Source organism: Elgaria multicarinata, chromosome 16, assembly GCF_023053635.1.
Source record: "Elgaria multicarinata webbii isolate HBS135686 ecotype San Diego chromosome 16, rElgMul1.1.pri, whole genome shotgun sequence".
Taxonomy (NCBI): domain Eukaryota; kingdom Metazoa; phylum Chordata; class Lepidosauria; order Squamata; family Anguidae; genus Elgaria; species Elgaria multicarinata.
This window is the reverse complement of record NC_086186.1, coordinates 10,673,437-10,697,980: the sequence shown is the minus strand read 5'-3', so window position 1 is coordinate 10,697,980 and position 24,544 is coordinate 10,673,437. Positions and strand designations below refer to the sequence as shown.

The 24,544-nt window shown below is 48.1% G+C and overlaps 1 protein-coding gene across 1 annotated transcript in view; it reads right to left on the bottom strand.

Annotated features, from left to right (window-relative positions):
• Positions 1–5,609: 5,609 nt before the first annotated feature.
• The window catches only part of HCN4 (hyperpolarization activated cyclic nucleotide gated potassium channel 4), a 101,587-nt gene continuing 82,652 nt past the window's right edge, over positions 5,610–24,544 (bottom strand). Inside the window, exons 4-8 of the mRNA XM_063142237.1 lie at positions 23,758–23,976; positions 14,770–14,916; positions 13,743–13,983; positions 12,823–12,987; positions 5,610–7,192 (exon numbers count right to left, since the gene is read on the bottom strand). Of these exons, the coding sequence (XP_062998307.1) occupies positions 5,610–7,192; positions 12,823–12,987; positions 13,743–13,983; positions 14,770–14,916; positions 23,758–23,976 (2,355 nt within the window). The remainder of the gene's footprint in view (positions 7,193–12,822; positions 12,988–13,742; positions 13,984–14,769; positions 14,917–23,757; positions 23,977–24,544) is intronic.

Sequence of the window (24,544 nt, the reverse complement as noted above, 5' to 3'; positions counted from 1 at the left end):
CTTTCTCTTTTAATTCCTTGCTCCAGATTAGTGGAGCAGCATCTTGGAATTACTGGCTCAAAAGGAGGATTGGAACCACTTGGAAGAAGGGAGGAGGAGGAGGAGGAGGAGGAGGAGGAGGAAGAGGAAGAGGAAGAGGAAGAGGAAGAGGAAGAGGAAGAGGAAGAGGAAGAGGAAGAGGAAGAGGAAGAAGAAGAAGAAGAAGAAGAAGAAGAAGAAGAAGAAGAAGAAGAAGAAGAAGAAGAAGAAGAAGAAGAAGAAGAAATGATGCTCAAGAGATGGAGATGTTTTTCAGGGCATGGCCAGACAGAGGGATACTGAAAGGAAGGCAGAAAGGGCAAGAGTCAGGGAACAGAAGGAAAACGGAATGGATTAGTACGGAGCCAAGAGATGGCAGCTTGGATGAGCTGTTTCATCTAGCAAGGGGTTTTCTTTAGGACCATCCACCTCTGTGAGCGCGGAAGCCCCAAATCTAGCTACGTGAGCATGCAGGGACCCTCCTGCCCTCATTCGAGCAGCTGAGGAACTTCAGACGTTTTATTGCTCATATAATCATACACAGTAGAATCCGACTTCTGCCACCCTTTGAAAATGGGGACAGAAACGCACGTATGGCCAGGCTGGTGCAATTGCTAAGTGCGCAAGAATAAAATTGGGTATTGGTGAGAGGAGATTCTCATATTTCTTGTGTGTGTGTGGATGTGTATAGTTTGTGACACCAGCTTGAGTTCCTTTAACGATGTGATGAAAAAAGAATGTAGGGGAATCCAGTTCCACTTTATTACTGGATGTGTTCCCAACCCTTCTGGGCTCTTCTTCCATGCAACAGTAGATCACTCCCCACCACTGCGGTGGTAGTGCACAGCGTGCACAGGCTGAGAGGGTGACATTGGCCCACTTGCTGCGTCAAGAGCCTTGCAATTCCTGTGGACATCTAGCCAACCTGATGCCTCCCTAACAGTCTAATGCTAGTGCAGTGCAAAATGGCATTCAAAATGGCGTCCCAAATGGACTGTAAAAATGGAGACCCCTTGTGGCCTCTACTGGCTTTGGTCAATGGACAGGTAAACTATCCTACCATCTTATTGAGGTTTGGCAAGGTGTCTCCAAATGCTGCTAAAACTTCAGTGCACAATGGGGGAAGCCACGGCCAACCAATTGGATTCTCCCTCCGCTCCCACAGGGCTAATTGTCATCTTGGCCATGTGGGGAAGAAGAAAGAGCAAGGGGACAGGAGCAGGCAGAGGAAACATCAGGGCCTGCTCCAATTGGACTCCCCTCCTTCGGGAGCAGGACAATCCCATCAGCCCTGTTGCCTGTCTATTTAATTTCTCCCCCCTTTCTCTCTCTCTCTCTCTCTCTCCCCCCCCCTCTTGAACTCCTTTTCCTTAAAGTCAAATAAACATTTACAGTTCATTAGACTGTAAGCCTGAGGACAGGGGACTGTCTTCTTTGCTAACTGATTGTAAGCTGCTTCGAGAGCCTTTTTTTGGCTGGGGTACAAATATGATAAATAAACTATGCAATGTTATATTTCTGGGAAGGACCTTTACATATGTTTGTCTTGTCTAGGAGTGTAGGAAAACCCAGGACTTCTGAAATCAGCAACTGTATTAATACCACGGCTTTACTGTCTCATATACCTCTTTAAACACACACACACACACACACACACACACACACACACACACACACACACACACACACACACACACACCCCACTCTATGGGTATGCAGGAAGGGCCTTCTCAGTGGCTGCTCCAAACCTCTGGAACTCCCTTCCCAAGGAGCCTAGACTGGCTCCCTCCTTGTTAAACTTTTGGAGGCAGGCAAAAATGTTTTTGTTCCGGCAGGCTTTTGGGAATACTCTGGACCTGTGTTAAGGTATTTATATATATATATATATATATATATATATATATATATATATATATATATATGCTATTTGCTTTTTTAAATTTTTAAAAAATGTTTTTAATATTACAGGGGTTTAATTCTATTTTAACTTTTGTAAATTTATATTTATATGTTTTAATGGTATAGGTTTCAATCTTGTAAACCGCCTTGAGTCCCAGTGTTGGGAAAAAGGCAGGATATAAATAAATATACTAATAACAACAATAAATTTACAGGGTGAAATCAAATCAACCTGCAACATTTGGCAGACTTCTGAAACCTTAATTTCGCAATGGTCAAGCACTGGTTTCCAAGTTTTTCTCCCCTTTCTTTTTCCAAAACTAAAGTTAGTTGTTGATGATCATTCCTAGTGCTGCATTGACCACTAGGTGGAAGTATGTGGCATTCTGTTATTGCTTTGGAGCGTTTTAATGCACACACACACACACACACACACACACACACACACACACACACACACTGCAGTGGTTGAGGCTGGAATTTGAAGTGCAACATGAATACAGGAAGCAGGGAATTCTTCACCATTTGTACACTGAAAATCATACATGCAAGATGTTTTTTTTTTTTAACCTGTGCTGCTGAAGAAGAATTGAGTATTCCACCACCACCACCCCAGTGCTAGGGGGATGCATTTTTATCTGTACGCCGCCCTGAGATCTTAGTGATATAGGGCAGGATATAAATATTTTAAATAATAATAAATAAATAATAATAATGACCCACCACCACCTCCTACCTTCACTGGACCTTTAGCCTCCAGAAAAGTTCCCTGGAGAATTTTTGCAACCTTTGCAAGGTTCCTGCAAAAATCACAACTCTTTCAGGTGGGCAGGGTACTTAAAATCTGATGAATTGGCTGGGTGGTCTTTCTGTCTCACCTCCCTCTTCTGGCTTTAAAAATCTGTTAAGAATGTCACCAAGAACAATGGTGCACAAAGAAGTAGCAACGTTCCCAGGGTCATTGTACAGGGAGGTGGGATGTCTGCTCCCATGAGGCCATGGGAGCAGCCATGTTCCCCCCATTCCCGGCTTGTCATGTAGCATCATTCCTGTGTGATAATCTTACAGGGTGTTGTTTACAGTGACCAGCAGTCAGCTTACTCAACGCAATTTAGACAATAAAAAGAACGAGAAAAGAAAGATGGAAAGACCATCTGGTTACTGCATCAAATCATAAGCGCACCACAACCACCTGAATGTCTACCCCTTGATCTTCAGGTTTTCACCACTTCCCACTTCTTGAGATCTCAAAAAATTTGGGTCAGCTGATCATTTAGATCAGCCCTGTGTAGGTGAAATTGTAGTTGGGGGTGGGTGAGCAGCAAAGGGGAAAAGATCTGGAACCCCCTCTGCACTGGTCTTTCAGTTCAAGCGGTCGCCTCAGCAGCTGCATTATAAAAGGCAGAAAATTAAGCCCCTACCCCTCACTAGAATCCTGGACCTCCATGTAATCTGGAATTCCAACTTCATTGCGGAGTTCTGTGTGATCATCATTGGGCCTGTTCAGACCACACACTTAGGGTGACCCTATGAAAAGGAGGACAGGGGCTCCTGTATCTTTAACAGTTGTATTGAAAAGGGAATTTCAGCAGGTGTCATTTGGATAAATGGGGAACCTGGTGAAATTTCCTCTTCATCACACCAGTTAAAGCTGCAGTTGCCCTGCCCTCTTTTAAATCTGGTCACTCTAGTATAGCTCCTGTAGCTTTAACTGTGGTGATGAGGAGGGAATTTCACCAGGTTCTCCATATACACAAATGACACCTGCAGAAATTCCCTTTTCTATGCAACTGTTAAAGATACAGGAGCCCTGTCCTCCTTTTCATAGGGTCACCCTACACTAAATCATGGTTAGGCTGCTAACCCTTTTGTAGCAAATGGTTAGTGAGCATGTTTAAACCATGGTTATGTAGCCAACATGGTGAGGCATGGTTCGCACGACACGCTAAGACTTGGTTCACACCACTCGCTACATTATAATGTTTGGCTCAAAATGCTTAACCGTTGTGGCTTAGCGTGTTGTCTGAACGGGGTTTATTGTTTGGCCACCGATATTTTGCATATTGGGAAAGGGACGTCAGAGCTGTATCAACTCTGGATCTGAGAATTTCTGAATTTAGAAGTCCATTAAATAGTTGGCTAAGCTATTCTCATTCTTTTGTGTGTGCATCTGTCCGAAATTAGGGTGACTATATGAAAAGGAGGACAGGGGCTCCTGTATCTTTAACAGTTGTATTGAAAAGGGAATTTCAGCAGGTGTCATTTGGATAAATGGGGAACCTGGTGAAATTTCCTCTTCATCACACCAGTTAAAGCTGCAGTTGCCCTGCCTTCTTTTAAATCTGGTCACTCTAGAACAGCTCCTGTAGCTTCAACTGTGGTGATGAGGAGGGAATTTCACCAGGTTCTCCATATATACAAATGACACCTGCAGAAATTCCCTTTTCTATGAAACTGTTAAAGATACAGGAGCCCTGTCCTCCTTTTCATAGGGTCACCCTACACTAAATCATGGTTAGGCTGCTAACCCTTTTGTAGCAAATGGTTAGTGAGCACGTTTAAACCATGGTTATGTAGCCAACATGGTGAGGCATGGTTCGCACGACACACTAAGACTTGGTTCACACCACTCGCTACATTATAATGTTTGGCTCAAAATGCTTAACCGTTGTGGCTTAGCGTGTTGTCTGAACGGGGTTTGTATTTCATCAACGGGGTTTATTGTTTAGCCACTGATATTTTGCATGTTGGGAAAGGGACATCGGAGATGTATCAACTCTGCATCTGAGAATTTCTGAATTCAGAAGTCCATTAAATAGTTGGCTAAGCTAATCTCATTCTTTTGTGTGTGCATCTGTCCGAAATTAGGGTGACCATATGAAAAGGAGGACAGGGGCTCCTGTATCTTTAACAGTTGTATTGAAAAGGGAATTTCAGCAGGTGTCATTTGGATAAATGGGGAACCTGGTAAAATTTCCTCTTCATCACAACAGTTAAAGCTGCAGGTGCCCTGCCCTCTTTTAAATCTGGTCACTCTAGTATAGCTCCTGTAGCTTTAACTGTGGTGATGAGGAGGGAATTTCACCTGGTTCTCCATATATACAAATGACACCTGCAGAAATTCCCTTTTCTATGCAACTGTTAAAGATGCAGGAGCCCTGTCCTCCTTTTCATATGGTCACCCTACCAAAATCCCACTTATAAAACCCTTCAGGTCTAATCGGAAATCAGGCATGTGGACACCGAGTGGTGAACTGAACGGTACCAACTCAAAGGTGACCCCTGGATCCCTGGCACTCACCCGTATCAATGTGGGATCGGTATCTCCACGGGGAGCCAATTTTGCTAGATCTAGAGCTGATAATTTGTATCAGCTACACATCTCATATCTGGGTTATTACTGCATATGGATTACATTCTCCTTTCCAATCTTCTGCTCCGCGTAGTAAAATACTCTATAAAAGAAAGTGACTGAAAATCTATAGCTCTAAAATACCTGGTTATCTTTTGTTGTTGCTGTTCTTATTTCTTTTAAAACCTCTAATCATCGTTAGACTCGGAAGGAAAGAAAGGAAGGAAATGGAATCGCATAAAAGTCTATTGGGATCCAAAAAGCACAAATGAAATAAAACGGCTCCTCAGCTGGTGGGGAACGGGGTGGGGAGGGGTGTGTGTGTGTGTGTGTGTGTGTCTCACAAATTGGAGGGCAGTTTAGATCGGACGGGTTCCCGTTCCCCAGCGAGCCCTATAGATCCTTTCTTCCCTTCGGCAGCAGTCAGGGATGGGGAAATGGTGCGAGGGGCCTCAAATGCAGGTGGCGGAGGCAGAGAACCTGAGGATGTCTGGCGTGGTAGAGTCACTCGCCCTGGCACAGAGCTATATGGCTTCCGTAGAGGTCTTGTCCCTCCTCCTCCTCCTCCTCCTCCTCCTTCTCCTCCAGAGAAAGATGAGAAGCTAGAAACGGACTCTCTAGACGAGTGTGGAGAGCCTTGCCTTAGAGTCTGAGCCGTTTCGTGGGGTAGAGACGGTTGGGAAGCAGAAATCAACTTGAGGTCTTGGGTCAATCGTCCGGGCGGAAGGGTTGGACTACTCCGGGGCGGAAAGACCTGCAGAGGTGGGCTGGAGGTCTGAGGCATCAGCAGAGATCCACGGGAGCCCAGTGCCCCAGAAGGGCCGCACTGGAAAGTCCTGGGAGCAGGGCTTTGACTAGGGGGGCTAAGGCTTGAGGGCGAGCACAAAGGCGAGGGGACAGCGGGCCGTTTCGAGGGAGACATAGAGGCAAAGGGTGACCTTTCGTGGTGCGCCTGAGCGACAGTCGCAGGCGCCGCTGACGGTCCTAATGCACTTGGCTGGGTTGGCTGCCAGGCCGCCGAGGGGGGGCTTCCGGACGGCTGCACCAGCTGGCTTAAGCTAGAGGATGGAGAACTGGATGAGGCTGGCAACTGGAAGTGGTCCGTCCCTCCCAGTGCTCCAGTTCCTGAGAGTTGCTGGGGCTGTCCCACTTGGGGCCTGCAACTGGGCAGCAAGGGGCCGAGGGGGCTGCCAGGCGAATGGGAAGGGAGCGGGCCGAAGGGAGGGGTGGCTGACGGTGAACTAGCGGGGGCCCTCTGGAAAGGGCCAAAGCCGCTGGACAGGTGGCAGTCGAGAGCCTGTGGCGGAGCGGTCCCTTCGGACGACTCCGCCGGCCTCTGCTGCAGCTGGCTCCGTCCAGCAGGGGGCGGGCTGCCCAAGGTTTGCTGAGCGGAGCCAGTGGAGGGAGAACCGGCCGAGGCCCGGTGGAACTGGCCCAAGCCGGCCGAGGCTGTAAACCCCGCCAGCTGGTGGATCTGGAAGGAGGAGGACGAATGGGTCTCGGCTCCCGGAGTGTGCTGCTGGGATGGCGTGCTTGAAGGGGAGCCCACGATGGACGGCCCGGCTGACGACACCAAGGAATGGAGCCGTCTCAGCCGCCTCGGGGTCTGGTTCTGCGGCTGCCCCAGCGAACCCAAAACGGAGACGGGAGGGCGGAAAATGGCCGCCGGGAGGCGAGGGTGGTGGGTGAGAGCTATTGCTACGGACGTGGTGGCTGCCGCGGCTTGCAAGGGGGCCTGGATAAGTGGCGTCCAGATAACCGGCGTCGGTGCGGAGGCGGCGGCAGCTTGGACGTTATGCGCGCAGTGGGCCATCTCTCTGTCGTGCTGCACAATTTGCTGGATGATCTCGTTCTCCTGGTAGTTGAAGACGCCCGAGTTGAGATCGTGCTGGACTTTATGTAGCAGGATGGAGTTCTTCTTACCTGAGGAGGGAAGACAGGAGAATTAAGAGCTTACCTGGCAGGCCACATCAGGACTCAATAAAGAAAAAAGAAAATGATCTTCCCCCTCTGGGGTGCATTTAGCTGGGGTAGGAATCCCACAACTTCCTCCTAAGTTAGGAAGGAAATGACCGAAGAGGTTTCTACGAATCTGTTAATGACAAGGAATTCCTAAGCGGATCCTCCAACAGGGCAGCCTGTTTATTAACAGGGACTGGCCGGCTAGATCACATCACGCCAGTCCTTTTACAACTTCATTGGCTGCCGGTCCAGGTCTGATTCAAAGTGCTGGTATTGACATTCAAAGCCCTAAACGGCTTGGGGCCAGAATATTTGAAGGAACGCCTCCTCCCATATGTACCTGCCCAGACCTTAAGATCATCCTCGGGGGTCCTTCTCCATGAGCCCCTGCCAAAGCAAGTGAGGCAGGTGGCTACTAGGAGGAGGGCCTTCTCCGCTGTGGCACCCTGGCTGTGGAATGAGCTCCCCAGAGTGGTCCGCCTGGCGCCTACACTGTACTCTTTGTGTCTCCAGCTCTCTCAGTATTTTAACACTTAATTTTAACTTAAATTTAAATTTTACTGTTCTAACTCTGTATTTTAATCTTATATCAATTTTGCTGTGTGGTTTTATCCTGGTTGTGCTTTTTATACTGTATTTTGTTTTTGTGGTTTTAACCCTGTTGGTTGTTTTATTATGGTTTTAATTTTTGTGAACCGCCCAGAGAGCTTTGGCTATTGGGCGGTATAAAAATGTAATAAATAAAATAAAATAAATAAATTTCAGAGGCAGAATTCCAGCCTGCTGCCCTCCAGATGTGTAGTCAACATGATGTCTTCCAGATGTGTTGGATGGCAAGCCCCATCGTACAGCACCATGTACATTGATGGTGCTATATAAATAAATAATAATAATAATAATAATAATAATAATAATAATAATAATAATAATAATAATCCCCACCAACATGACTGGGGGAATGAGAGCCATCAGGGCTGGCTCTACCATTAGGTGGAGTGAGCTAGTCACCTCAACCAGCAGATGCTCGGAGGTAGCATCAAGGTGATGGAAGGAGAGATCTGTGTGCCCCCTAAGCTAGCACCTGCTGCCTTCAGGTGCAGTGGAGGATGCTGACCCATCACCAGCGTTGAAGAAATGGTCCAGCTGGCTTTTGTCCATGGAATGGGCAGGGGCGGGCGCCATCTTGTTCTTTGCCCCGGACAGCAAAATATCTGGTTGGCTCTGGGGTGGGGAAACTTGGAGTTTGGATTGGATGAACCTTTACTTTGATCCCATGGGGCTCTTAAGTCACCACCTGACCTCCATCATCTGCGATGACATACACATCACATGCGCTCCAAAGAATGAAACCTTCCTATTTGGAGGCAGTGTACCTCCTCAATACCAGCTTGTATATGTGTATGTGGAATGGGATGGGTGGACTTCTCCCAAAAGCATCCAGTGGACCACTTTGGCAAACGGCGTTGGATTGGACTGGTTGCCCAGGGCTGCCCGTTTTAAGTTCTTTTATTATCTCTTCCTATGGGTATGCTTTGGGATGGCAGACATTTTCCCACCTCTTACCTACTGGAAAGGAAATCCAGTGAAGGGCAGAGGAAATAAAACACGTACATTTTTACCCCAAGCAATTATGCTTCCGTCTATAAGGCAGTTCTGGATCACATGCATAGCATTTTAACACATTTGTGGAACGGGGTGGGTGGGGTGGAAAAGAAAAGAAAGAAAAGCGATTTGTAAAGAATAGTTAAGTCATCTTACAACCACCCTCAAGATAACACACAATGGCCCTAGGGTATAAACTCAGCCATGTGGGTTTCCCCCAATCTAGGAGAGGGAATACGTTCTCCATAACAATTGCATCAGCTAATCAAATTTTAAACATTTGGTTGCTGGCATTTTGCAGTGTCTCTCCGGCAGTCCTGGCCAGCGTTCTTTTATTCCAATCTCCTCTCTCCGTCTTTGGCCCTGCTCTTTCGGCTGCTCTACAGTCCTTCCCTTCCCTCGGAGGCCTTTTGTATTCCTGCATTGTTCCTGGATGCTCTCGCCTCCTTGAAATGCAGCAGCTCTGTGGCTCCCAAGTGGCGGACGGCGCATGAAAGCATTGTGGAAGCTGAATTCAAAAACACGCAACCCCCTTCGGTTGCAGCATGGCCAGGCGGAGCGTTCCCTCTGTGGCTTCTATTGTACATGGCTAAATTCTCCTGCATTGCCTCAGCAAACACAGCGCCGGGTACATGGCGCATACCAAGAGCTGCCCCTATCACCCCTGCAAAAGAACAGATGGATACATGCACACCAAGGCACAGACATGCACACGGCTCTGGTTTTTATCAGAACAATGGTGGTGGAGAATGGGGAGTTTAAGTCTTCCCCCCACACACATTGTTTTCCCAATCAAAAGCCAGCGCCCTCCCCACTTGAGCTGTCGTTAGCCCCACAGGGGAAAAAGAGAGGCATGGCACAAGTACTTGCATTCTCCCCTCACCCAAAGTGGGGTTAATGCCAGTTGCCAAGGAGGAGCGGGGAGGGATTTGCTTTTGGGAGGTTCATACATCTTCCCCCAGTAAATGGGAATCTATGCCTACATGTAAATGCATCTTTATGCAAATCCGTGTCCTTTTGGGGAGAGAGTCAACTTCTCCCTTTTGGGCAATATTTAAGTATATTTCAAATAGGGCTGTGCACGGACCCCCTGATCCGCTCCGGATCCCGATCCAGAACTTCTGGATCAGGTCTGCTCCGTCCCGCGTCGATCCACCTATGGTCCACTCTGCTTCGCTGTGGAGCTCCGGATCCGAATCGGAGCTCCGCAGCAGCGGCGGCGGCGCCAGGTAAGGCCCCCCTACTCCCTCAAAACTTACCTGCCTCTGTCGTGGTCCGGCGGCGGCTTCAACTGAGGCCGAGGACTCAAACTGGAAGACCAGGCCGCGACTTGAATCCTTGGTTTGAAGGATTGAATCCTCGGCCTCAGTTGAAGCCGCTGCCGGACCGCGACAGAGCCAGGTAAGCCCCCCTCCCCCCTGCCCCTTACCTGGCGGCGGGGCCGTCGCCACACGGATTGCGGCAGTGCCAGGTAAGCCCCCACTTACCTTTTTTCGGAGCTCTGGATCGAGGCAAAGGCTCTGCTTGGTCTCGATCCGCTTCGTCTCGATCCACAGCTCCCCCGACCCGATCTGTCTCCGCTTTTGTCGGAGGCGAATCAGGCGAAACGGAGCACAGCCCTAATTTCAAAGTGTCATATCCTGCTTGGTTTAGATGTGGCCTTGGTCACCCTGATGGATGATCTTTCTTGAGAGAGGGAAAGGAGGGGTGCATCCCTATTAATTCTGCTTGATCTCTCATTGGCTTTTGATACCATCAACCATGGTATCCTGGATTGATTCTGTAGGATGGGTGTTGGATGCACTGTGTTACAGTGGTTCCGGTCCTACCTACGGGACTGACTTCAGAGAGTAACATTGGGTGACCATTCCTTGGCCCCTTGGCAATTGAGCTATGGGATTCCTCAGGGCACCATCTTGTTCCCAATGCTGTTTACATGAAGCTGCTGGGAGCGGTCATTAGGAGATTTGGAGCCAAGTGCCATCAGTATGCGGATGACACACAGCTCTATCTCCCTGTGACGTCTGAATCAGGAGAGGCTGTGCAAGTCCTGGATCAGTGCCGAGGCACAGTAATCAGCTGGATGAGGGCCAGTAAGCTGAAGTTGAAACTTGGCAAGACGGAAGCCTTGTGGGTGAGTGGTTCCTGAGTCCGGGAGACAGGCTCATTGCCTGTTCTGGATGAGGTTGCACACCCTCTGAAAGATCAGGTCTGTAGTTTGGGGGATACTCCTAGATCCATTATTGTCGCTTCATGGCCAGCTTCATCTGCTTCGCCAACTACACACAGGACTGGACCAAGTCATTGTGCTGCCTGAGGTGAAAAACAAAATGGTGCCCCCTCCAATTCTGAATACAAAAGCCTTCCTTCAAGACTGAACAGCAGCTCTGATGGGATAGCAATGTCTGCTACACCTGAAGGCAGCAGGCTAGCTTAGGAGGTGTAGGAATACGGGTGGCCACAATTCTCTCCTCCAGCACCTTGCTGCCACCTCCCAGCATTTGCTGCCTGAGGCAACTGCCTCCTTTTGCCTAATAGTAGAGCCAGCCCTGACCCTGCACTTGAAATGAATAAAAAAATCTATGCCGCAGTAATCCCAAAACTGTCTCGAGGAAGGTTGACTCTTGCAATCTGCAGAAATCATGCAATGTGGAAACGTTTCCGCACCGTGTAGCAGACACGTGGAAGGACCAAAGCTGTCAAAGCCACTGTTTCAGAAGTTCTGCTCCTGAGCTCCTCCGACACACGCCACAACCTTTAGCATCCCCAGATGACAGCTATGCATTTCACAGTTTATTTTTGTCGTCATGAAAATCAGAAACTTAACTAGTCTTTCTATTGATTTTTACATAGTTGCACAATTTCCCTTCTTCTCTCCTTGATTTGTTTGTAAACACTTGAAAAACTAACACACAAACACAAACATACATCCACAAGGACTAGAAAGTTGTTTGTTTTTGTTTTGTTTTTTAAAAAGCTGAGATTTTCTGGATGTTGAATTCTGCGTCTGTTTCCAGAAAGTGGTGTTCCCCAGTCTCCTCTAGCAATAGTCTTGCAAATGACGCATAATAATTAGTGCTGTGCTGAAAATCCTTTCTATGTTTTTCTCGACTGGTCTCAATCAAATTGACAGGGGGTGGGGAATTGCTTTCGAAAAGAAATTCAAAGGAGAAGAATATTTCGGGGAAATGTTCATGGGTTGAGTTACTTTCCTTATGGGATGGCTGAGGCATGTGAGTAAGTGTCCTGTCTTCCATTGTACACTCATCCTTCTGGCTGCATGTAGGCCCCCTGAGATCCTGCACTTCAGTTAAATCCCAGGGGAAGACACCATGGGGTCATTCTTCCCATGGGGCTTCTTGGGGATTAGGAAGCACGAAAATGAAAGAAGTTGTGCTACAACGCCTGTGGATGGTGTTCTTCCTTTGAGAAATGGTTGAGAACGCCTCCATTCCCCGGAGAAATTTGATGAAATTCCTTTTCTCCTCCCCCCTCCCCAACTGCCTTTTCTCTGCCCACAAATAGGACGGAGAATTTTAAGAGGCCATTTGGGCAAGAATCATCACACTCCCGACGTCTAAGGTCCTCCTCTGGGTGCCTACTCTGAGGGAAGCTCGGAGGACGGCAACAAGGGAGGGGGCCTTCTCTGTGGTGGCCCCCCAACTGTGGAACGATTTCCCTGATGAAGCCCGCCTGGTGTCAACATTGTCATCTTTTTGGCGCCAGGTCAAGACTTTTCTCTTCTCCCAGGCACTTAGCAATATGTCTGTTTTTTAGGCTCATAGTTTTTTTTAAAGTTGTTATAGCAGTTTTAAATGTATGTATATATTTTTTGTTTTTGTGGTTTTTAATTTTTGTATATTGCTTTTAAGTGTTTTAATCTTAGGTAAACCACCTAGAGAGCTTTGGCTATGGGGTGGTATACAAATGCAATTAATAATAATAATAATAATAATAATAATAATAATAATAATAATAATAATAATTACCAATTCTGTCCAGCCTATCCAGTGCCACGGTTTCAAACGCCCTCCTCATCATTGGATATTCCTCCAGCACCTCATTAAAGTTGTCCACCGAGAGGGAGTAAAGGCGGCAGTACGTGTCGGCTCTCACGCTCGCCGTGCGCCGGCCGCGGGTCAGCAGGCAGATTTCTAGAAGGAAAACTGGGCTTGAAACATTGTTTCCCATGCGGACAATTTCATTTCGTTATCAGAGTTCAGACTCATTATGTAATCCCTTCTCCTGCCACTAGGGGGTGGTCTATGTCCCATGCAACCAGAGATGGGTGAGAAATTCGTTGGACTTGCTTTTTAATGTGAGATTACCAAATTCGCACCTCCTGGAACCGGATGCAGTTTGCAATCAGAAAAAAAGAAGTATGTTTCTGAGTTTGTGATGCGTCTTGGAAAACAAAAGAACTGTAGTATCATCCAGGTCGGTCCAAAGTGATCCAAAGCACTTTGGACCCAATCTGACCAATTTTGGACCGATCTGGATCTGCTTCAGATTAGGAATGGTTCGGGCCAGATAGGCCTGCATTGGCTTGGAATTCAGATCGGGAGCTGAAGGGGTGCACACGCTGCAGATCTAGTTATGAGCCTGACTCCCTTCTTAATTTTCAAATCTTTCTATTGCTCCTTCCACTGCATGTTGACACCAACCAAAGAGAGAAGCTCCTTCAGCGTGGGGCCACAGCTCAGTGGAAGAGCTCCTGCCTTGTAGGGCAGAAGGCAGAAGACAATCCCTGTTGTCTTCAGGTAGAGCTGGGCAAGATCCTGTCTGAAACTCTGGAGAGCCACTACCAGGGTTGCCGATACTGTATTACTGGGCTGGATGGACCAATGGTCTGACCTGGCCTGAGGCAGCTTCTTACGTTCTTTGCTGAGCTGGACTGAGACTCACTTACCTCCAAAGTAGGATCCATCAGCCAGCTTGGTCTCCTTGTTGCCCTTGGTGAGCACGCTGACCACCCCATGCTGGATAAAATACATCTTCTTGCCAATGGTCCCCTCCCGGATGATGTAGTCGGCTGGTTGGAACACCTCGAAACGCAGCTTGGTCAGCATGGATGTGACAAAATTGGGGTCTGCGTTGGCGAACAGGGGCATGGAGGCCACCAGCTTCCGGCAGTTGAAGTTGATGATCTCCTAGTCATGAGATAGATAGATAGATAGATAGATAGATAGATAGATAGATAGATATGTTGAGAAAATTCAGGGAGGTAGTAGTGGTTTCGTTCATTTCAGCTTCCAGATGTGTGGGACTAAAACTCCCACCAGCCCCAGCCAGCATGGTCAATGTTTGGGAATTATAGTTCAAAACATCTGGAGCCATAGCTCAAAACATCTGGAGGGCACCAGGTTGCTTACCCCTCATTTAAACATGTTGATCCCACTTAAACGAAACTCATTGGACTTATGAACCGGCCTATGACTGAAATTGCGATCACAATAAACAGCATTGAAAACATCTATTGCATTAAATAAAAAACCTGTAAAAGCAACAAAAACAAGCAACAATAAACTCAAAACTTGCTTTAACTTTCTCTATTGAACTTCAAAGGAGTTCTCCCATTAGAGCTGAGCTGAATTTTTATGGGCAAATATTTTTGTCTGTGAAAGGCAGACTTGGGACTCTTGCCTGTGACGAAACCTGCTGCGACACCTTTTCCCAAACACAAAGGAAGTATACTTTTTAATATACGACTATTGGGGCTCTTCTTTCTCATATACAAGCATATGCGTATTTAATCGATCGACAGATTAATCAACTCACACTCCTATGGGAGTTGATTAATCTATTTGTCACATTCTGAGATTTCTTTAATTGAGTGACACAGGCCTACTGGTTAGTGTTGCACACACTGTCAGTCCCCAGTGGGATCCCCCCTTGCTCACTGAGATCCCTGCCCACCGCAGCCCTATACCACTCACCTCCCTCAAGGGCTCACTCAGTTCTCCCAAGATGCTCTCCTCATCAAACATTTTGCCCTGGTAGCGGTGTTCATAGTAGTCGTGGATTCTTTGGCGCATCTCAGCTGGGAGCTTGTGGAAGGACATGTACTGCTCCACTTGCTTGTACTGTGCGGGAGGAAAGCAGAAGGGGAGAGGTTCAAATGACAGATGCACAGAGAGGCAAGACGAAGACATAGGCCTCAGCTAGACCTACGTCGTCTAGCGCGACAGAGGGGTGAGGATCTCGTGATAATTTTTATCGTGAGATCTCCCCCTCTGTTTACACGCAGCATGCGACAACCTCGGATGAAGAGGACGTCACGGCCACCATTTTGGCTTTTTTTAAAAAACAGAAGAAGCGCATGAGCGCTCAAAGGTAGGTCATTGTTTTTTAAAAAAATAATGTCTCTGCTTCTCCCCCACCCCCACCCCCGATGGGCACAGAGCTAGCTCCTGAGGAGCTCTGCAGCCCATGCACGGTTCCCGGCTCCTCCTGAGTAACCACAAGGAGCTGGGACAAACCGTGACACTTGGCCACACGTTTTGTGGCCTCAGGATCAGCCCGGGGCTGCAGAAAAACTGGGCTGCAAGGGTAGGGCAAAATCCCAGGGAAAGGAAGGGATCCTCCCGGGATCCCCTGTGGGTCATGTGGATGCACAGGGATGATCCTGGGGTGATCCCTGGGATAAACCCTTATCTAGCTTTGGCCACAGTACACCTATAGCCTCCTGGAAGCACTCAAGCAAACACTTTGCCTATATAGCCCCGTATTTTCGACTTGACTGGCAGCATTGCTCCCAGCTCTCAGGGAGAGAGGGATTTTCTCATCGCTTGCTAGCTGGTCCCTAGAGATGCCACGAGAGGAACCCGAGGCCTTCTGCAAGGGTTGTGCCACTCGGTTATGGTCCCCCTTGGGATCTACGGCAGGTTCTAACTCAGTGGCCGTTGCCAAACCTTGTGGCAGCGAGTTCCATGGCTTAACAATGCGCTGCACGAAGAAGCGTTCCTTTTGCCTGCCTTGAATCTCCCACCATTTGGCTTCATTGGATGACCCCAAGTCAGGGCTGGCCCAAGGCAGAGCAGCCAATGCCGCCCCTCACTCAATCAAGTCAAGGTGCGTAGGGTGCAAAGCCAGGCAAGTTTTTTAAGCGCCTGAGGCAGAAAATCCCACAAACATCTTTCTCCAGTAAATAAATAAGCAATAAACAGACTGAATAGTTAACATGGCTGCCTGAGGTGGCTGCTTCACTCTGCCTCATGGTAGGGCCGGCCAAACCCTATGTTATTGTCCTATCAGAGAGGGGGAAAACCTCACTGGATTCACTTTCTCCACATCACCCATAATTTTATACACCTCTTATTCTGCCCCCCACTGTAAGTTATTCGTTTTTCCCCTCGGAGGCCCGACTGCTGTGAACACCAGCTTTGTTTCACTGCCAGTTTAAAACAGGGCTTTTTATCAAAGCTTTTGAGGGCTAACACTGCACATAGTTTTAATTGTTTTAATTGCCTTTAAATTTCCTACTGTTTTTAGCTTGTGAATGGTTTAATATGTTTTTAGCTGTGTACGTTATTTACTGTTTTATACTGCTTGATTTTATCTGTACGGCACCCTGAGATCCCAATGTTTTAATAAATAAATAATCAGTAAATAATCCCAAAAGCCCCAAAACTTGCAAATGGTTTAACACTTCTAGCATATGTGCATTGTGTTAGGGACACGGTGAACCAAATACCAATCCGTTTCTGATAGAAAAGCTGGACATTTCCAATGTGAAGAAATGCAATTTTAAAAAAGTTTATTTATTTATTTGAAAAAAATAATAATCTAGTGGGTTCTGTTTATTAGCTCCATTTCAATCCATGGAACAACGCACAATTATCAAATTGCGTACTGGAAAATGTAGCACATGGGTTAACGCACACCATCTGCACCTGCTTCCCCACAGACACACAAACGACACCCCCATCCCCCTCCCGGCATCAGAACAAGGCCTCCACATGGAGCTGAGTTCCTAAAAAAATTGAGAAAAGTGCTAGGTCTCCAATCTGCTTGGAAGTCATGACCTCAGAACACCTCTTCCCATCTGCATGGAGGCTGATTAGAATTACGCAGTGGTGCGGGAGAGGCACTTTGCACATGCCCCAGGGCACAAAGGCAGCACAGATCTCTGCATGACTAATTAAGATAGTTAGCCCAAAAAAGAAAAAAAGAAGACTCATTAGAATAGATGGAGCTTGTTATGAACATTTCCCATGACCCAAGGTTGAGCACTGGCTTGGAAACCAAGGGCTGGCACAGGATTAAATCCGGGCTCAAATTGAACCCTTGGAGTTTCTAAGTGTGAGACTTTCAAGTGTTTTAAAGGCTGATACATCTTTGAAATATAATTCTTAGTTCACCCTTTTCCAACAGGGTCTCTACTCTGGATGTTTTGGATTACAACTCCCAGCATTCCTGACCATTGGCCAAGCTGGCTGGGGCTGATAGGAGTTGAAGTCCAAAACATCTGGGACACCAGATTAGGGATGGCTGTTCTTATGGCCATTTTTTTTATTACAGTACATGGAACTCTGTGCAAGATGTTTGGTGAGGAGAGAATGGCTCAGTTTGGACAACATGTGAGTCAACGCAGTGTGAAAACTCCATTCAACGGTTGAGTTCCTAGGGGTCCTCCCCACACAACATGTTCTAACTCCACCGTTGTGTGACTATGGGTTACCAGGGAGTAGAGTAAAATCCATCACAATTGACAGTTCCTCCCCTCTCTCTCCTCCCCTGGTCCTCCTGATGGTATCCCATCAGCCATTGCTACCAAAAAAAGCACAATCCTGGTGGCTCTCCTAGAGTGGCACTCACCCCTTTCACCACTCTTGCCAGAGAACTCTGTAGCCAGTGAGAAAAGTCAACTCAACGCAACGGACAACTCCACAGAGCCTGCCACACACACCACACCACACCACGGTTGTGCAGGAACTCTCCTCTGCACAGCGTGGGTATTCTGCGTGTGGAGTGTTTTCCAAAAAACCTCCACCATTGCGTGGAGTTTCCCCTCCATACAACACTCCACCGTGGAGTTCTAAAGCCACTGTTGGGAAACATGTTGTCTGAACTGAGCCAATGAAAGAGCACAGAAAACCAACCCCAGGGCTGCCTTTAGAGCAAAAGAACAAGTTTAATAGGACATATTTTCCTCCCGAGGGGGTTAATTGGTTGCTTTGATCATGCCTCATTTTCCCACTCTGCAAATTACTCTTCTGCCGTTGGGTGCTCTGTGATGGTTTTAAAATGGAAGTGACCATCCTCACTGGCAGCCAGGATGGGTTTGGCTACTTTCATCACTGCTCTGAATTTCAGGGAGCACAGAGCTAAAAAATACATAAATAAAACTCAGCCTACGAAGGCGCAGCAGGACAGGAACAAACCTCACACTGGTTAAGTGCCCGACCTGCTTCCTGGTGCCTCTCCCATGAGCAGGCAGGCAGACTCCCACAAATGCTCAAATGAGGACTGGCAGAACAGATCTGTGAGGATTCCCCGCTCCAAAGCAAGGATGGTCTCTGCAGCCTTAGGAGCTTCACAAATATTTGCTCTGGAAACCCGCATGACAGCAGGTGTTCAAAGCACTCTTGGCAAAAGAAAAAAGGGCCCAGCGGTGGCAGCAGCACAGAGGAGAGGAGAGGAAGAGGCTTGAGAGAGCTTCTCCCAGGAATTCAGCCATCACCTTTATTGGCCGGGAGCAAATACAAAGAGGCAGGTTTTACGGCTTGCTTCAAAGCTGGATCAAAATGAAAAACCAGTCCCCTATTGCTATAGAAGCTATTCAGGCCTTTGGGGTCCCAATCCAGCCCTCCATGATTTCTCAGATGGCCATGCCCCTTTACATGGCAACTCCCCTTTCCCCCAACCCGATTGATTAATGGCTGCCTGGCTCTTCCATGGCCATGCCCCTTTCCCCCAACCCAATTGTTTGGTGGCTTCCTGGCTTTTGTGCCACCCCACCCCCCCCTTCTAAAGAATTGAAGTTCCTCTTCTAAGGCTTAGTTATTGGCAGTATGAGGTTTAAGCTAAAATGGCCTTGTTATGTTGGCCCCACCCCATGTGCTTTTCACCCTTCCCCCTTTGCCTTTGGCCCCTCCCATTCCTGGAATGGACTCCCCCCCCTCCCCAGAGCTTCTCTGAAATGGAATTTGGCCCTCAGGCTGAAAGAGCTTCAACAAACTTGACACAGCGCTATTCCGCTACTCAAGGAGATGTACCATCTCCCAGTTTGCTTTCAGGCACAAATCAAAATGACATTTTTGAGTTATGAAGCTCTAAACGGGCTAGAGGACCTAGCAGCTGACATCATCCTTGGGGATCCTCCTTTCGGCACCATCACCTGCAGAGGTTACCTGGTCGGCTGCAGGTGAGAGGGTTTATTTTCTATGCTTCTGCCCCACCTGTGGGATCCCCTCCCATTGATACCTGCCTGTTGCCAGGCAAAGTCTGTTCTCTTTACTTGGATTTTCAATGGGTAAGAGAGCAGCCCTATGGGGATGAAGGATTATTTGGTTTCTTGGCTCTGAGCTCAGAGACAGGGCTCTGACCTCAGAGCCAGGAAACCATGCACCTCCTGGCAGCTGGCACAGGCTTCTGCTTCGAGCTTGCAAACGTGAACTAGTAGAGGGTGTGTGTCAGTGGGCAGGGAGGGGAGGAGCCTGGGGATGCTAGTGCAAGAGCTTGCACATATACTTGCAGAAACAGAGGCATGAGAACTCTGAGATCTCTCGTGCAAGTGTTAGCAGAACAGCACTAGCAGCTATTTTCCTTCTGCGCATGGCCCTTTGGAGCCAACCCCTTGTGCTCAAAAATAATTCTCTCTCTCTCTCATTCACACACACACACACTTTATTATGGTCACCCTCCAATTGTTTTTACTCACCCATCACTTCCCCATGTGCCATCCAAAAAGTTAAAAAGACATATCCCTGCGCCCGAGGATGGCCAGGTGTCCTATTTTACAGAAGCCAATCCTCTATTGGAATGGCAGTCAGAGAACAGTCCTCTGTTTGAAGTTGCCCTTTATTTCAGCCTCCCCAGCCTGCTGCCCTCCCGGTGTTTTGGAGTACAACTCCCAGCATTCCTGACCATTGGCTGTGCTGGTTAGGAGATTATGGGAGGTGTCATTCAACATTTTTAGAGGGCAGCAGTTTGGGAGAGACTGTTCTATCGCAATGCCTGGTCTCCCATACACATACATGCTCAGGTATGGTCCCTCCGCAGGAGGCTGGGGAAAACGCCCACCAGTTAAGCAGCAGAACCTCTTTGGCCTTAGCTAGACCTACATGAAAGTCCGGAGCAGAGGAGGGGAGATCTCGCGTTGTGATTAACGCGAGAACTCTGTCCCATTTACACGTAAGGCGCGACGACCTCAGGAAGAGAGGCGTTGCGCTCGCCATTTTTAATTTTTTAAAGAGGACGCAGCGCACAAACGCTCGTGCGCTAAAGGGAAGTTTTTTAAAAATTTAATTTGGTTTCCCTGCTCCCCCCACCCTAACCCTGATGAGCGCAGCGCTCGGCTCCGTGCGAGTGATCACACAGAGTGGGGTCAAGCCGCGGAAACAGGCCAGACGTTCCGCGGTCTTGAGCTCAGCCTGAGACCGTGGAAAAGCAGGCCCAAAGGGGAGGGCTATATTCCGGGGCAAGGGAGGGATGATCCCTCCCTGATCCCGGGATCCCCTGTGCGTCATCTGGATGCAGAGGGACAATCCCAGGGTTTGCCCCGGGATATAGCCTGGTCTAGCTAAGGCCTTTGTCTACTAGACTTTCTCAGCCAGGTGGTCTCCAAACGTTGCTACTGCAACTTCCAGGATCCCGGACCATTGGTCATGTCAGCTAGGACTGATGGGAACTGATGGCCACAACATCTCACCAGATCGTTGTCATTGTGTTTCCAAGCCCAATTCAAAGTGCTGTTTTCGATAGGGTGACCATATGAAAAGGAGGACAGGGCTCCTGTAACTTTAACAGTTGCATAGAAAAGGGAATTTCATCAGGTGTCATTTGTATGCATGTCGCACCTGGAGAAATCCCCTCTTTATCACAACAGTTAAAGCTGCAGGAGCTATACTGCAGCTATACTGTGACCAGATTTAAAAGAGGGCAGGGCACCTGCAGCTTTAACTGTTGTGAGGAAGAAGGAATTTCACCAGGTTCCCCATATATCCAAAGGACACCTGCTGAAATTCCCTTTTCAATACAACTGTTAAAGATACAGGAGCCCTGTCCTCCTTTTCACATGGTCACCCTAGTTTTTGACCTTTAAAGGCTTAAATCCATTATTTGGGTCCATTGAAGGACTGCCTTCACCTGCCCACTTTTTAAGATCAGCAAGTGAGGCCTGTCTCTTTTGTCCACCTCTGAGAGCAGTGAGGTGGGTGATCACACAAGACAGGGCCTTCTCTGCAGTGGCTCCACCTCTTTGGAACCAGCTGCCATCGGAGTTCCGCCATGCTCTGTCATTGCAGGCTTTTAAGAAGGCCTTGAAAACATACTATTTTACCTTGGCCTTCTTGTGATAGGACTACTGTTGTTGCTGCTGGTTTTATTGCTTTAATTGCTATTTTGTTGTGTTTATGTTTTTATTGCTTTTAATATTTTAACTGTTTTTATGTATTTTATTGCCTTGTGAAGGCTTTTGCCCTGAAAGGTGGCCAAGGAATGTTTTAAATAAATAAAAACCAGGTTAGGGAAGACTGGATTACATTAGACCACAAAAGGCACACACACACCCAGGCTACAAATCAGTTGGAAACTCCCCCTCCCAAAGCTCAGACTGGGCTAAAATGGACATGACACACTATGGAATGAGGCAAACAGCCTCAAAATGCAGAGGCACGCAGACAAAATGTGCACACATAAAACCAGACTTCTACACCTCAGACCCTGCAAGCAACACCCCCCCCCCGCCCCCTGCAAGGCATTTCAGACATGATTCACATCCCCAAAGAAGCCGTCACAATGGAACGGTCATTGCAAGGTATATGAACAGCACCTAGCACAATACCGTATTTCTTCGATTGTAAGACACACACTAATTTCAGTACCACCAACAGGAAAAATAAACCTAAGACACGCCTGCGATTCTAAGACTCACCCCGTATTTAAAGATGTTTATATGGGGGGAAAAGTGTTTCTTAGAATTGAAGAAATATGGTACTTCTGTTTTTCTTTATCAATTCGGATTGGGTGTTGTTGTTGGTTGTCAGGATCTGTCCTGCAGCACCACCTGGTGGCCGTAGTGCACCTTGCCAGCTGCAGAGTAGTTGCAGGACCCAGGCCCATATCAGCAAGCCCTCCTAGATGGGCTAATGCAAACCAGCTGGGAGCAGCCAGGAAAGGGCATTTCCACTGCAGCCTTTGTCTCCTGTGTCTTCTGTAGCCTGTTCCTGACTGCCTGGGCCTAATCCGAACTGGCCCTGGCCTGCTGCTTCACCTGACCATGCCTTTCGCCTCTGGCCCTGCTTGAACCCTGTTGCTCCTGGAACTTGAACCCTGAACTCTGCTCATCTCTGGACCACGCCCTTTGCCTCTGGCCCTGCCTGGACTCTGTTACCGGTTCCACCGCCATCCATCCTGGCGCCGGCGTTCCTGTGCTGAGGCCTTGCCACCCACGCCCTGAACCCTGACAGTGGTTCTATATAAATAATGTCTAAATTCTAATGCAGGCTCTTTGGTAATCCATCATGGCCAGCCTTCGAGTCTGAATGAAGTCTGAACCCCCATGAGGGGTAACTCAAGGGCAGCAACTCAAGTTGTGACATTGGTAACCTTTGACAGGCTTTTCATCCCAAATGAAAAATCGCAAAAAAATCCACAATGGCCAGATTGAAACAAAGAAAACGATTAATAATTTGGGGTCCCCTCTTCCACTTACAGCCTCTCTATTTGAGACTTGACCATGTTTGCAGCCATGTTCCAACCTCCCTTCCTACAAACGTGATGCCTTCAACCCTCTTTTATGGAAAAAATAATAATTTGCATTTTCATGAGGATTTTGCCATGCAAAAATGGTATGTCTTTGAAAGTCTGTGAACTTTCTGGGTGCTTAAGCCCAGGAAACGTTTTTGCACCCAGTCTTTCTTATCTTTATCATCCCAAAATATTCCAGAAAATGTTCCAATGCCCTAAATCAAATGCCAGAGAGGCAACTGTGTTAGATGCATCTGTTGAAGTGGACACTGTCCACTAAAGCTTATGCCAGAATAAACTTGCTAGTCTTTAAGGTGCTACAAGACTCTTCAGTTGTTTCTAAATCAAATGGGAGCTGACTTATTTATTTTGAAAATGCTTAATTGGGCTGCCGTTGTGTTTCTAAGCCATTTTATGAAAACAATACATTTTTAAGAAATGGGGGGATAAAATACCATTAAAAAAATATGGCAGTGGACAATTTTTGGAGGGGGGGTTATGGAAATTCGTTCTTGAAAAATGTTTGTCTCAGCATGATCACGCTGATGCCTTTAACATCATCAGACTGCTGCCGCGTTACTGCTTTTAAGATTGCCTGCAACAAGCACCCACTCAACGCCTTTTCTGTGCATAGATAGCCATTGTTCTATGACTTTCTGTCACACAGAGAAAGGCCCCCCCTATGATGTCAGGGATGGGGTGGGGCTTGGGGAAGGGCTCCCAGAAGGGAGGGGCTTCAGGAAAGGCCCGCCCACTGACATAATCCGGGCCCCAGAGTAAGCAATCTGGTCCGTGGGGATGGAACACCTCCACGTCGCCTCTTAAAAGCACTTCGGGAGAACGAAGAAAGTTCACCTCTCTGCAACCCCCTTGACTGTGTGAAGCGAAGGATGCTCAAAGTGTGACACGGAACAACTCCTCGGTGCCAACAACCGTTGCCCCATAATGCCTCTTCCTTTGTGAGATGAGCCGGTGGCGGAATAACCCCGCCGTCCTCAAAGCAGCGCGCTTACCTTCTCCTGGTACTGTCGGCGGGAGGAATCCAGAGACTGGATGAGGGCCGTGGCGTGGCCGATGAACATGGCATAGCAGGTGGCCCCCACGATCATGCTCAGCATCGTGAGCCAAACGTCGGACATGCCCACTGGGGCTTGCTGCCCGTATCCGATGCACAGCATGTGGCTCATGGCCTTGAACAGCGCATAGGAATACTGCTTCCCCCAGGAGTCATTCTAAAGAGACAGACAGACAAAAAGTTACAGGACACAAGGTGGACAACGCTGGGGAGGCCTGTGGTGAGATACATCCGTGAGTAGCTTTGGCACGTCGAGCCCTGTGGGGTTTTGTATCATGGGTGCTCCCTGCCGTGCATCCCGGTGCAGGTCCGAAGCAGCCATTGCTGGTAAAAGGGTCACCCGTCCTGAGCCACCCTCTTGGTACTTGTCAACATGTTATTAGAAATCGCAGCCGGCATCATTACCAGGAATTCTTGGGCAAATGCCAGGGCCCTTGGCAGGGGCCGCTGCGGATGCCTGCCCTGTCTCTCACCACCTAATTTGTTCTGCCAGGTAGCTGGAGCTAGCTGCCCTTTCAATTTCCCACAATGCCCCTGACCTAGCGTCTCACTGGAGGATTATGGGTACTTGAAAGAGTGGCTAGACCCATAGGTTGGACATTGGCAAGGCAGCCAGGAATGCCCACTTGGGACTACCGGAGTAGACTGCGAGGACATTTCTCCCAGTCCGTGCCGCACACCTGGAGCCGGCCCTGCTGGGGATTCCCTCTTTGGAAAAGCACCTG